The sequence below is a fragment of the Dryas octopetala genome, chromosome 1, assembly GCF_963921425.1.
Source record: "Dryas octopetala chromosome 1, drDryOcto1.1, whole genome shotgun sequence".
Taxonomy (NCBI): domain Eukaryota; kingdom Viridiplantae; phylum Streptophyta; class Magnoliopsida; order Rosales; family Rosaceae; genus Dryas; species Dryas octopetala.
The window spans coordinates 6,508,584-6,523,475 of NC_141366.1; the positions used below are offsets into that span (position 1 = coordinate 6,508,584).

Below are 14,892 nucleotides of genomic sequence, written 5' to 3' on the forward strand. Positions count from 1 at the left end.
TATTCTATATATTGTATATGCTTGTGGTGGATCATGGAGGCAAGCCATAATATATATATATATATATATATGCATGTATATGGATGGACCATGTATGCTTTTGGTTGGAGTGCTGGTGTTCAACATAAACCCGTTTAATATATTTGGGCAAATTACGAAATTAAAATGCCCACGTTTAGTGGGTCCTAAAACTTCCCATGAATCAGCACATGTATATTATTCAAAATCTTAGAAAGAAACATATACAGAACAACAAGGATGGACATTTTCTTCGAAGTGGTTGATGCATTGACTTCATCCCATATGCAGTTCCACCAATTACGTACCAGTAGTTTTCCATATATGATAGCTATTTATACTTGAAATATTAGTTTGTATGATCTCAATCGATCATTTTATATATTATTATTTTTTTAATTAAAGTGAGACAGACTTAATTAAGTAGGCTCAATTACGTGAGTGTACGTTCTACTTTAGAGATCGAAATGATATATAATGTTGAAAGTTTGAAATGTACAAATATAGATATCAGTACCTGTGAAATATAACAATACTTTTGTAACAATTCACAAGAATCCAAAATAAGAGTGACGATTGACGTGTGTAACTGTGTACTGCTAGAAGCTTGCAATGGTTGTTAATTAGTCAAGTCTTAGCCAGCAATTAATAAACTGAAAGTATCCCTACAAAAGAAATTAGTAATTAGTAATTATTAAACAAAAATTAAAAACAATTTACATTGGATAAATCTCTTGAACTGGTCTAATATCATTAATATAGGAAAGTTATTTTCTTTTGTGAAATTTGACACATGCATTGACTAATTTGTGATTAACTAGCTTTAGCTAGTTTGCAATTAATCAACCCACAAAAGATGTTTTTTTTTTTTTGGCCAACAACCGACAAAGTTTTGACATATTCCAATAACAAATTAATAAGTCTTCTAGTAGTTTTGGTTTTTTTTTTTTTTGGCCGGTTCTAGCCAGTAGTTTTGGTTAGATCTGGGGATATATGCTAGCAGGCTAAGTAGCATCAAAGCATATATCCACTCCGACATTTTATCTTGCAAATCGGAGTGGCTTATAATTGAATTTTTGGAATTTAATAAGCACTATTTATATCAATAATACTAGGAGTTTTAAATATGTATATCAAATTCCATAATGTATCAAATAGAGTATCGAACACCTTTTAATTAATTATTGAATTTAGGTCATAACCAATAAAAATTATACTTTTGAAATCCGAGTAAAATTGAATTAGAAGTGAAATGATCAAAATCCAATTCATTGAGTCTATCTGATCAGGCCCATGAGATAACTCAACTTTTTATATTTGTCTAATAGCAATTAAATAATTTATCTAATAGCAATTGCCTTGTACTTGTACCTATACAAATCTCTAAAGTCCCATGTACTTTCGATCCTAGACAATTGCCCTAACACGAGTACAACATTTGGATGGTGGCTTTAAGGAATTAGAAGGTTGTGGTAATGAAGAAATGAGTGGAGACTCGGTGCTTCAAGAAATGGGTGAAGACTCTGTCCTTCAAGAAATGAGTGTACCTAACTCGGTGCTTCTTAGTGTGGTTTTGACTCGGGGAATCAACTAGAATTTATAGTTTCTGACTCGAGTAACCATGTTAATTTGCAAGTATGAGGATGATAATGAGTCAAAAATAGCTATAATTCTATATTAATTTCTTCCAACATCTCAATTCCATATAATTCTACAATTGTTGAAACATTCATTATAGTCATAATTAAATATTTAAATCAATAATACACAACATTGGTTTTATTTTCATCTTAAAGAGGTGATAATAGTTCTCCCATTCTTACTTATATAGCTCATATAAATGTAATTACAATATCAAGAAAATATTTTCCGTGTGAAAGAAAAAGTCATGATTCTATAATTTCATAAAAAAAGTCATACACATTAGTTGTGATTTAATATGAAATTTTAATTAAATACATGTGACATGTGTAATTCTATTTGTATGCTATTATATTACCAATGTATATGACTATGTCAATTTCATAAACTTGTTGTTATTTTCTAAGTCGAAATTTTCATTGAAGTTAATAAATCTTTTGATTTAATTCAATGGATGTACACAGAACCCTCATATATTACAACAAAAGATTATCTTCAGCATATAACAATGGATGTTACCAGGGGCAGATCTACAACGAGGTCAATAGGGTTACTTGACCTTATGAATTCAGAAAGGTTGAGCTTAATGAAAAATCTTGACCCTATGAATGAAGCTTGAGTTTTGGTTGCAGCCATAGCTGATAGGGGCAAGATTACAGAGAAGGGGCAAAAACCAAAACAGAGGAAGGGGATGAAACATGAAAGACTGAATTGCTGAAACATGAAAGCACGTGAGATGCATATGGTTTTTTAAAAAAACTCTAAACTTGCCAAAACGACGTCGTTTTGGCAAGTTAATTAAACAAAAAAAGAGACTCACCACTCTTACCCAGACCAGACCCCTAAGTCCCCAACTTGCCTGAACTGCTGAAGGCTACGAGCCTGTCGACGTCGCCCCTTGCTCTCTTGCCGTCGCCCGTCGCCTCCTGCTCCCTTGCCATCGCCCGTCACCCCCTGCTGACTGCTACCTCTGCTCGCAAGTCGCAAGTCGCAAGCCTCGCTTCCTCCCCTGCTACCCCTACTGGGTTAATCTTGCTCCCATAACAATAGATTTTTGGATCCGCCACTGGATGTTACCATATTAGAAATATACTTTTTTCTTTGGGCCTAAAATGGGATCACATATTGTGATAATCCTTCACAATTAGAAAATGGGTTAAATTTTCAATTTCCATTCATTGAGTTAGATGGTATCTAATTGTCTTCGAGTCCCATGAAACAAGTTTAATTATATAATTCCCACCAATGAAAACTATGAAAGACACACGAATGCAAAAGAAAACAAATTAATTCTGTGCACACAAGTGCTGAAGTGCTTCAACTTAGTTGAGGCCTCATATTATTATTTAGGCCGAGCCCTACAGTCCAACAACGGCAAAAATGTATCTGAAAATATTTTGTATTCCTGGTTGGGCCTGTCATTCAATCAACCTGGCCCAAAGTACAGATGATGAAATTTTGTGCTGTTTTGTTTTTTCAGCCTGAATTTTATTTGGCTTTTAGTGGCCAGGAAATTAATCTGGACTTTGGATGGAAATTATTAACTAGTTTGGTTGAAAACCATGAATAAATTAACTAGGAGGCCTGCCATTTGCACACCTTTTTTTTTTTTTTTGCACACACTTTTTTTCTACACACCCCCTATCTTCTCTTAAAATTTAAAATTTATCTTTAACACACCCCTCTAATTACCCTAATACCCATATTTTATACATTTCACAAAATTTCTCACAATACACCCCTTCACTCACCACACCCCATCAACTCATACCAAAAAAAAAAAAAACACACAACCCCTACCCCTCCCTCACCCGACCACCTCCCTCCCTCTCTCCTTCCCTCACCGACCACTTCCCTTTCTCTCTCCTCCCTGCAACACCACCCTCCTATCTATCTCTCTCTCTTCTTCCGCAGCACCACCCTCCCTCTATCTCCTCCCCTCCCCTCCGAACACCATTAAAAAAAAAATTTCAGTTCGGCAGGTTCGGCGGACCAGTGCCGAACTGGGCTATTTCGTTCGGCACTCATCCGCCAAACAATCCTGTTATATTCGGCGGATGACTGCCGAATGAAATAGCCCAGTTCGGCACTGGTCCGCCGAACCCGCCGAACCTGCCGAACTGCATTTTTTTTTTTAATGGTGGCTAGTTCTGGGCTTCGAGGTGGAAGACGAGGTGCTGCGGGCGGAGGTGTAGCAGCGTGTGGGCGGCAGCCAAGGTTGACGGTGAAGAAGAAAAAAAAAAAAAAAGGATGGGAATGGGAATGGGGTTGTGTACGGGGGAGAGGAGATGAGAATGGGGTGTGTGGGTGAGGGTGAGGGGAGGGCCAAAGTGGTCTTTTTTTTTTTTTAGAAAGGGTGTGCAAAAAGAAAAAAGAGGGTGTGCAAATAGCAGCCCTCTTAACTAATAGTTAATCAATAGGTGTACGTGTACCTCATTGCATCTTACATCTTAGTCTAAACTTATCATGTGAGCATAACTCATCTAAAGAGAGGAATAGTTATTCATTCACATAACAAAATCCAACAAATTTTAAAAATTATTGCATATTTACGAGTGTGTCAAACAATCATTACCGTTTACTATATATAAAATAAAAAGAATAACCAACACGTAAATAAAAGATTGGGTTATATAACTTATATACACTTATTATATGCAATAATTTTCGTTTTAAGAGTCCTAATGAAGATGAAGTACTTTTAAGGACTTGTTACTGAAACAATGCAAGTTTATTATGCAACTCACGTGTATTCTTGATTTTTCGGTTGCTTAGACCAACTCTGAAGTAAGCTCCCCTTTCTTTCGAACCTCTAAGGAGTAAGGAATAAGGAATTTCCTCTCTAAGTAAACTAAGCCAGACCATGCAATAATATATATATATATATATGTATGTACGTATATTCCCAAAATCATGCATGCTTTGCAAATTTGCATAAACGCTTCAAAGTAAGATCCAAGAAAAAAAAAACATATTTTTAGTGAATCACAATATCCAATGAAAGAAAACCCTCTTAATTATTATAAAAGGGGATATAGGCCTCAAATGAAACAGGGCATATATGCAGCTACATTAATATAAAGGGTCCCTCCCCTGCTTGATATACTGTAATGGCACACCGAACAAGGCACCAATTAGCAAAAGGTATATTCTCCAGATCTTCATCTCATCTCTGTGATATCATATGTACTATGATGATATAAGCACGTAACCCCACACCCACACACCCACACACATAGTTTTCAAGCTAAGCCATAGCCTTACCATCGCCAACACATGCTCACATCTCTGTGACAATTGCTAGTTAGCTACAGCCAAAGCATCGCCAGCTCATTCCCTTCTGTCTACTTGGTGACTTGGTCTGTCTTTGCTCTCTACACGCGTCCCTCATACATCTCTCTCTCTACATATGTACACAATTAACACAAACATATGCATCATTATCTATCAATATTATTCCTGGGACCCCATTTGCCCAAATACCCAGATAAGGACTCTTAGCACCCATTGTATTAGTTCGCTGCTCTCTGCAGTCAGAAACACATATTATCATACAATTCTAGCTAATACAGTTTCACATTTCAAACATGCACTTGTTCATGAGGTTGCTGCAAGTGCTTTGCCTAGTTGTGTGTTCATCTATGGCTGTGTCATCATCAGCCGGTGATTTCTACAAAGATTTTGACATAGCGTGGGGTGACCATCGTGCCAAATTTCTGAATGAAGGGAAGGTTCTGGCGCTTTCTCTGGACCAAACCTCTGGCTCTGGCTTCCACTCCAAGACAGAGTATCTCTTTGGCAGGATTGACATGCAGCTCAAGCTCGTTGCTGGCAACTCTGCTGGCACCGTCACCGCTTATTATGTATGTAACTTTCTATATTTCCATCTCAAACTTAATTAATTAATGTCACTTTTAGTGAAAACTAAGATGAACCCTTTGCATTAATCTTGTGTATATATAAGAGTTTATTATTACGTGATTGATTATGAATTTGGGGTGCTTTGTTTGCATGCAGTTATCTTCAGAAGGGCCAAATCACGACGAGATTGACTTTGAGTTCTTGGGGAACTCGAGTGGAGAGCCTTATATTGTGCACACCAACGTTTACACCCAAGGGAAAGGGGGTAGAGAGCAACAGTTCTACCTCTGGTTCGACCCAACAAAAAATTTCCACACCTACTCTTTTCTTTGGAACCCCCAACGTATCATGTAATAATTAACATATTTCTCACCCAATTAAATGCCTCAACATTTTTTGCATGACCATACAGCGCATCCCATTTATAATACAAGTGAGACCAACTCCAATCTCACATTACTAGATTATACAGGTTAAACATTAATGAAATAGAATGCTTTCTAAATGTACAAGTGAAATATCTAGTGAGATCGACAAGTGTTGGTAACAAATTTGGTCTATATTCTAATAACATATGCTGCTACCCTTTTTGGTTTTGATGCAGATTCTTAGTGGACAACACCCCCATAAGAGTATTCAACAACGAAGAGTCAATTGGGGTTGCCTTCCCAAAGAGGCAGCCCATGAGGCTCTACTCAAGCCTGTGGAACGCAGACCAATGGGCCACAAAAGGTGGCCTGGTGAAAACGGACTGGTCCAAAGCTCCATTCACAGCCTACTACAGAAACTTCAATGCCAACAATGCCTGTGTGTGGTCTCGGGGCTCATCTTCATGTGCCTCCACAAAGGCCACAACACATGGTTTTGTCACAAAAAATAGTAATAACGAGGGTTGGAAGACTCAAGGGCTCGATGCCAATGGTCGTCGAAGACTGAGATGGGTGCAGAAATACTACATGATTTACAACTATTGTACGGATTTCAAGCGATTCCGTCAGGGTCGTCCGAGGGAGTGCAGGCGTACGTTCTCCTAGCTTCTAGACATGGGATATATATGGTACAATAATGTACACATTATAATAAATTACATTATATTATATTTATTTATTTATTAATTGCGCCTTTATTTTGTAATATACTAATATTGAATTATTGATTCCTTCCAACAAGGCAACAACTATGGATTTTTATTTGTTAAATAAATCAAGGCATAAATTCAATTTAGACACATAACTATTATATAAACTATTTCAACGGGGTCTATGAACTTTAAAATATTTCTAATATACACCCGATCTATTATCTAAATTGAAAAATGAATTTTTGTCCATTGATTCGTTGAGAGATCAATTAAATGACAGCTTGGCTTTTGCTGACCGGGATTGCTTGGCGATGTGGCGCTATCTCAGCAAACATTTCCCGCCAAAAGAGCGACACAGGACCACAATTTAATAATAATAGAGAGAGAGAGAGAGAGTTTGTGGGCCCGTGTCAGAGGTTAGGTGGACCCGTGTTGCTCATTTCCCGCCAAATGAGCGACACGGGTCCACCTAACCCTTGACACGGGTCCACAAACTCATCATCTCTTTCTCGCTCGTTGAACACAAGTGAGGGATTTATATTTGAATTTGGGGGAAGACATGATGTTTTTGAGAGACTAAATAGTCAGGAGAGCGTTCGACGAACAGGAAAGAGGTGATGGGTGTGTGGGCTCGTGTCAAGTGAACATGTGTTGCTCATTTGGCTGGAAATGTATGCTGAGTTGGTGTCACGTCGCCAATTAATCCCCGTTAATAAAAACCAAGCTGACATTTAACTAATCTCTTAATAAATTGATGTACAGAATTTCATTTTTCAATTTACATAATAAATTAGGTGTATATTTAAAATATTTGAAAGTTCGTAGATCCCATTAAAATAGCATATATAGTTATATATTTAAATTAAATTTACGGCATAAATCAAATTCATAGTTCTGTCGTATATTTTGTTTTGGACCTGTGCATGCGCTGCTACCATCATTAACAGCTAGCACTAAAACGAAACGTGTAAAGTTGTGTGACTCAGTAAAAAAAGCATTATAAAATGATATGTGGCAGATATTTGGCACTTACAAGTCACAACCATTTGGCACATAAAATTATTTATTATCTTTGACAGAATGACAGGCCGACATCACAGGAGAGTCAAACATCACAGTCCATGGTTCTTATAAGCAGCCAACTAGAGGAAATTATAGAGTGGCATATATAGTTTTTGAGTGAGATTAATCAAGAAGTTGAATCTGGGGCGTCATAATTGGAGCACTAATGGAACCAACACAAACAAAGCAGCTAGGGAGCTCTCTTCTAGTGCCCTGTGTTCAAGAGCTGGCAAAAGAGCCATTGACCACACTCCCACTGCGATATGTGCGTCCTGATCAAGACCCTATCATCGTTTCTGATACCACTTGTTTGTTACCCCAAGTACCTGTGATCGACATGACCAAGTTATTTTCAGAAGAATTCATGCAATCAGAGTTGGAGAAATTGCACCTTGCTTGCAAAGAATGGGGTTTCTTCCAGGTATATATGATATACTGTCTTCCCTCTGTATTTCCACTCCAATATATTAAGATCAAAACTGAGGGTCCAAAAATCCCAATTTAAATTGGAACTTTGGTATGCTCAATATCAAGTCATTAACACAAGCACTATTTTTATTTGCAAAAACAAGTACATAAGATGGATCAAACAGCTTGTCACATATTGTGTGACAAATGTTGGCAATTAACAAGTCGGACACATAAGGCCAGAGTTCGACTCTCAGCTTCTCCTCCTTGCATTAGACCTCTTTAATTCTAAAGTAAAAAATATATGAATAAGTAAAATTTAAATAAATTTAGAGTTGTGTTTTAATTCAAAGATATGGATGTATTTATATTATTGCAGTTGACAAATCATGGAGTGAGTGAATCGCTGGTGGAGAGTGTGAGGTCAGGCATACAAGAATTCTTCAGTCTGCCGATGGAAGAGAAGAAACAGTTTTGGCAACAACCAGGAGATATAGAGGGTTTTGGACAGGCGTTTGTTGTGTCTGAGGAGCAGAAACTTGATTGGGGAGACATGTTCTTTATGTTCACATTCCCAACACATTTGAGGAAGCCACACTTGTTCCCCAAGCTCCCCCTCCCATTCAGGTCCTCTCTCTCTCTCTCTCTCTCTCTCTCTCCTTTTTTTATCTGAAAAGAATCGAATAACAAAATAAAGAGAAATATCACTAACTAATAGCTACTTGGTTGAAATGTCTCTCTTTGATTGTAGAGAAAACTTAGAAGTGTACTCTGCGGAGCTTCATGGTCTTACCAAAAAGATCCTTGGCCTCATGGCAAAAGCACTAGGAATGGATCCTAAGGACATGAAAGAATTGTTTGAAGAAGGGTGTCAAAAAATGAGAATGAACTATTATCCTCCATGTCCACAACCAGAGCTTGCCATCGGCCTCAACCCTCACACGGACGCTGTTGGGTTAACCATCCTCCTCCAAGTCAATGACATGGAAGGCCTTCAGATTAGAAAAGATGAGATGTGGGTTCCTGTCAAACCCCTCAATGATGCTTTCATTGTCAACATTGGAGACATCTTGGAGGTAAGTTGTTTTGTCAATACAGATGATTCATATCGACAACATTATAACGTAATATGTTAAACTGTCTAATATTATTTGATTCTCGATCCTACATATTTTGACAGATTGTGACAAATGGAATTTACTGCAGTACTGAGCATCGAGCAACAGTTAACAGGGACAAGGAAAGGTTATCTATAGCCACATTTTACAGTCCAAAACTGGATGGAGAAATGGGTCCTGCGCCAAGCCTCGTTACTCCAGAGAGACCAGCGCTGTTCAAAAGAATAGGTGTTGCAGATTACTTCAAGGGATTTTTTTCGCGCAAACTCGTTGGGAAATCATACATAGATGTCATGAGGGTTCACAACCATGAAGGCAAATTATTAAATTAATGAATGATTCCCCTTACAAAATTCAGACAGGGAGAGGTTTTAATTTACTACTGTTATATCCAAACATATAATATTGTTGTATTCAGAGCTCATATCATATGTAGGTATTTGGAATTTGCAATATATGCTGGTTCAGTTGTCTCTAAAATCTTTGGAAGCAAGGATTTATGATATATGTGCAAGTAAGGGCCTTTTGTATTCTATTTAAAAATTATTTTTTTTTCAAAAACAAAAAAATAAGTTTTAGTCAAAAGAGTGTGTTTGATTGACCATTTCAAAAATAGTTTTTAGAAAAAAATTCAAAAACAAGCTTTTTTTTTTTTTAAATGATAAAACATCGTTTTTCTCATTTTTTTATTTTTTTTACACTTCTTTCTTTCTTATTTGTCATCTTTTTTAAAATTTAAAATTTTATTTTTTCAAATTTTATACCAAATAAGTTTTCAAATTTAAAATATTAATTTTGAAAACTCACATTTAAAAAAAATCTTAATTTTTGAAAAAATAATTTAAGTAGGATACCAAAAGGGTCTAAGTGATTCACTCAGCAAAAGAAATTTGGATATCAACAACATTCAAGCATGCACAACAAATAGAGATTCTTCATGTGTGCAACAAAGTTATCGTATAGAGCAACACACTAGGAGTAAATTTAGAATTTTAGACTAAAAGTTTAAAACCAAAAGTAGGGGTGCATTGAATGTGGGAAAGATCCTTGAATCATAGCATCCCAAGTCTTTTCAAATCCCACTTAATACAACAGAGTAAGACGAATTATTCGACAAAATTTATCCAGCACCAAAAGATTTCTCCACATAGCTATAGCTTTGATGCTTAATTGAGTGACAATATTAGGCGAGCGATTAAAGACCATTAAATCTGCCAATAGTCAAGCCGGCCTCGCAAGTGAGGACAAAGACCATATGAAGCTGATGGGAAGGAATTGCATCATGTTTCTTGGCCCAAAATTATAAAAATGATACTTTATCTGCCTCAACAGTCAATGAGTGGTTGGCATGGTCCTAACTCCTGATTGATTTGGATAATGTAGAAAAGTCATATTATTAGCAAGTGAGGCCCATTTGCTGCATTAATTATTTGTTACTACATACTGCCACATTATGTTGTTTTTTTTTTAATCAAAATGTTGTTCCTTAAGCATTACTCTCCCTCAAATTAAATTCACAGGTGACGAGCCTGTGAATTTTCAAGATTACAATATAAGAGAGAAGGAAACTAATAACAATACTTTGTTTCTCAAGCATGGCCTCAACATAAAACCATTGCATATGTAATGTTTCTGGTTTTTCTGCATGGTTTGATGGATAGAGGTTCAAATGATGAGAAACACTTGAGAACTTGAGTCCTACTAACGGATGTGAAAACTCAGCAGGTGCCCCACAAGGAAATACATGTTACAAAGCTTGTCTTGCAATAAGATTACTATGACATGCATATAAAAAGTTTTGACCATCTGTGACTACAATAAGTTGTTTATAGTATCATGAAAAGAATACTGTAGGCAATGCTATCAAGAGATGCAAGAAATATATAAAACTGACAAACCTTTCAAAAGTCTTTAAAGTCCAACCTAAACTAAGAAAATTGGGAGAGGAGGGGGAGCAAAAAACAAGACAACAAAAACTGAAGTTGCATCACTGCATCAATTGTCCAATAAAAAATATCAAAATGGTAAATATTACATTTGTCACTATGCTACACGACGGACCGATGGCTTCATTCCCTACTCCAAACCTTATGTATTTCAATACATAAACCCAACAGTACCTTAAGCAGATAATCTTTCATGTACAATGTTGGAAGGGAGCATATTCCTTAGAGCAAGAATTACTGTCTCTGAACCTATAACTGATCAAATTGAATAAGTGTAAGGAAAACCCAGATATAAACTGTCCAAAAGTGAAGATGCATCAATAGTTATGACTAATGGTGAAAAAAAAAAATGGGGATCATTTGAGGGAAAAAAACAGCTGAAACATGCACACCATCATAACTTCACCAGTTCCAACTTAAGGTTCTAGGTAAAAAATAAAAACTTCCTTCTTTAGCAGTTATGAAAAGCATAGCTTATCTATTGGTCAAAAAAAGAAGGATAGCTTATCTAAGAAGACGCCAATATTCTATAAAAAATAACCTGAGAGTAGTCTATCTCTATGATTTTCCAAATTCTCATATCCAAAATGTCTCAAGGAAATAAGGTTTCTTGGTCTTCAAACCATAACAAGAGGTTTTCAGTTATCTCAGCACCAGCTACAAAATATGTCAATAGTACATCATTTATATGTGCTACATAGGCTAGGCCACTAGTGAGTAGTGCACTTCAAGTAATTTTGGCACAGTAGCCAGATTATCACTTTGACCTAAGAATAAACCAAGGTAAACTACAAAAACAAAACCAAATTAGTTAAAAACATCAAATCCACTCTATTAATCCCAAATAACCAGCCACTTGGGAAATTCAGAAAAAAACTTGACTTATAAAAAATTAAAAACCCAAAACTTAAATCTGACAGACAGTTTCATTTGCAATGCAACTAAAGGTGGAAAATATTTCCCAACTATTATGCTATCGCTTGAATCATCTTTTCCTCCTTTCTTGTAATACTTTCCCCCCTCAGTCATAGCATATGTTTGCATCTATAGGTACAGAAGCATGAGCTTTCATACCCCTTAAGCCCACTGCCCACTCCAACAATAAGGTACAGATGCATGGGCTTTCATATCACAAATGTACGGATAAATATGCTTCTATGTAGACATATGCCTACAGATCTAGTATTGAAAGGCTAAATTTATCCCTAAGCTCACTCTGAAAACTTTTGGAACTTGAAATCAAATGCTAAAACAGTCAAAAACAACATAGACATCGATCGGCCTTTGTCCCTGAACTTTAAAAACTGAATTAATTTACCTTAATGTTCAAATCAAAATTTCTCACCAGGTTTCTAACATTCAATAGTATACATACAAGAAAACTTGTAGAATTCATAACATCATGTTGATCCAATTGAATAATAGCAAAAACCATCAATGTACTAGGAAGTGGGAATACAGTACAAAGAAAATAAGTAAAAGAAGCCCATATGGCCTTTTTCTCTCAAATACCTACAAATCCAAAATTTAGAAGGAAAAAAAAGAAGCTAGAGTGAATACCCAAGTAGAGGGAAAGTGCAAATCAGCATTGTCAAATTCAAATGAAGCTAGGAACACAAAAAGTAAAATTTGAACATGGAAAAATTCAAACACAATTTCTCTCTCTCCCTCTACATTAAAGAAACCCACAATGTATGTTAAATGAAATCTGATCACTGAACTTAAATTGAAAAAGCATCACAACCCATTTTAATAGATATAATAAACAGACATTTAATACTATATCACCTTGAAAAGCCTAACAAAAAAACAGGGGAAATGAGAGAAAGTTACCGTTTTTGAACAAAGCACGTCTCAGAGGACTGCTCTAAAATATGGTCAAGGGCCTGAAGGCTATGGCCGAGGTGTGCTTGGGGCTGAGTTGCAGAAAACATGGTTAAACCCTAGTCCCTTGTAGAACGAAGAGAAAGAGGGGAAATGTGATTATGTGAGAGCTTTGGTTTTGGTTTGTATAATAAAGGTGCCTTTTTTGTGGGTTTAGAGAGAGAGAAGCTGAGGATGGGCTTCCAATGCACGATTCCAGAGGCAGACAGAGAAGAAAGAGAGTTGGGGGTTTGCCGGTTTGCCTTGTTTTGCTTTGCTTTGCTTTGATATTGTGTGTACTTTAAATTCGCGAATCCGAGGAATTTTGTTTGGTTTTGAAAATGAAGTGTGAGAACCAACCCCGCCCTTTTGTTACACTCGGACCGAGGACTTTCATAATATGTTCGTTTTTAATTTGAGTAAGATTATTTCTAATTTTTTTCTTCTTCTTCTTTTTTCCCTTTTATCCAAATTTATTTCTAATTATCTACTATCACTAGCAAAAAATAAAAAATAAAAAGAATTCTACTCTCCCTAAAAGAAAAGTATTGTTTATTAAACCACGGATGTAAAAAACAATTTTTGTTGAAAACAAATTCCTTTTAGTGAAATAATCAAACCACAATAATCGAAATACTATTTGTTCAAATCTCACAATATATTCTTACATTAAACCAAAAACGACTGCTAAAACAACATATAAAAAAGGATTGTGCATCAATGTATGAGTGGATGGTAGCACAGTAGATGTGATCCAATTATCTCATTCAATTTGTTTTTTTCTAGGATAAAGAAAAAAGTATTTATTTGCTCAAATATCACAACAAATTCTTACATTCAACCAAGAACAACCGCTAAACAACAAATAAAAAAGGATTGTGCGTCCATGTATGAGTGAATGCTCACACTCTTGATGTTATGTCTTGTTAAATTTGTTTTTTTCTACCAAAGACAAAAGTAATTATATAAATATATAAATATGCAGATTCCTCTACATAGATCAAGGATAATTTTTTCAAATAATCTGAACTTTCACTTGTTTTAGTTATTTTCTAAAAAATAATCTATTTATGTAGGATCATTAAATAACTTGCCACTTTCTAAAAATAAAATTAGACAATTAATTTGTTTCGGGCATTTTTAGATTGTGTTGTAGTCGAGATTGAGTCGAGATGTATGTTAAAACATCAATCGGAAATGTTGACATGTATATCAACACACAAATTGACCTTGTCTTGATCCTTTAAAAAAAAAAAAATCACCTTGATCTTTTCAATCTCTACAATTTTAGGGGATTTAATAGTTTTTTAGACTGGGCTTCCGTTTTTTTTTTTTTTTAAATATTGTTTAATAAGAAAATAACTAATTCACATAGATTGATATAAAACTTCAACTCCTAAGTCTCCTAGTGAATCTTAATAATTAAAGATATTAAAAAATTTGGCAGCAATCTTATTTTAATGTAAAATTTTCATTTCAACAAATCTAATATCTTCCGTAGCTCATGTACGGCACACGTGAGTAGGTGACTCGTGTCAATAATGCTCAGCAAAGAAAACGCACGTGTTAATGAAGTTGTATTTTTATCTGCACGTATTAAATAAAGTTAATACAAAGGTACAATATTAAAGTTTTATTAGGGCCTGCCACGTTCAAAAGGCCTCATGCTATCCCATAGAAAAAAGTTATGACACTAGGCTATATTGGGCTTCTGAACAAAAACAAAAGTTATATTGGGCTTAGTGAACAAAACTAAACCAATTCTCAAACCTCATGGATCTAATAAAAGAATTTTATTCAGGTGCGGTGAAGACGTCCGCACCTGATCGAGCCTGCTTAAGAAAATATATTCAAACTAAATTGTAGAAGGGATGCACCAAAAATAAATTTAAGT

At 35.6% G+C, this 14,892-nt stretch overlaps 2 protein-coding genes across 3 annotated transcripts; both read left to right on the forward strand.

Annotated features, from left to right (window-relative positions):
- The first annotated feature begins 5,169 nt into the window (after positions 1 to 5,169).
- On the forward strand, positions 5,170 to 6,697 carry LOC147297050 (xyloglucan endotransglucosylase protein 1-like). Its single transcript, XM_086246324.1, has 3 exons — positions 5,170 to 5,522; positions 5,677 to 5,870; positions 6,125 to 6,697. Exons 1-3 carry the CDS (start codon positions 5,247 to 5,249, stop codon positions 6,552 to 6,554), a joined length of 900 nt encoding a protein of 299 aa, XP_086102450.1. The 5' UTR covers positions 5,170 to 5,246; the 3' UTR covers positions 6,555 to 6,697.
- A 1,063-nt stretch (positions 6,698 to 7,760) lies between these two features.
- On the forward strand, positions 7,761 to 9,620 carry LOC147297051 (protein SRG1-like). 2 transcript variants are annotated; one of them, XM_086246307.1, is made up of 4 exons: positions 7,761 to 8,084; positions 8,451 to 8,698; positions 8,823 to 9,147; positions 9,252 to 9,620. In XM_086246307.1, exons 1-4 carry the CDS (start codon positions 7,830 to 7,832, stop codon positions 9,519 to 9,521), a joined length of 1,098 nt encoding a protein of 365 aa, XP_086102433.1. In that variant the 5' UTR covers positions 7,761 to 7,829; the 3' UTR covers positions 9,522 to 9,620. The 2 variants fall into 2 exon arrangements, with proteins under 2 accessions (XP_086102433.1, XP_086102441.1); XM_086246315.1 differs by having other exon boundaries at positions 9,278 to 9,416.
- The last annotated feature ends 5,272 nt before the right edge of the window (positions 9,621 to 14,892 follow it).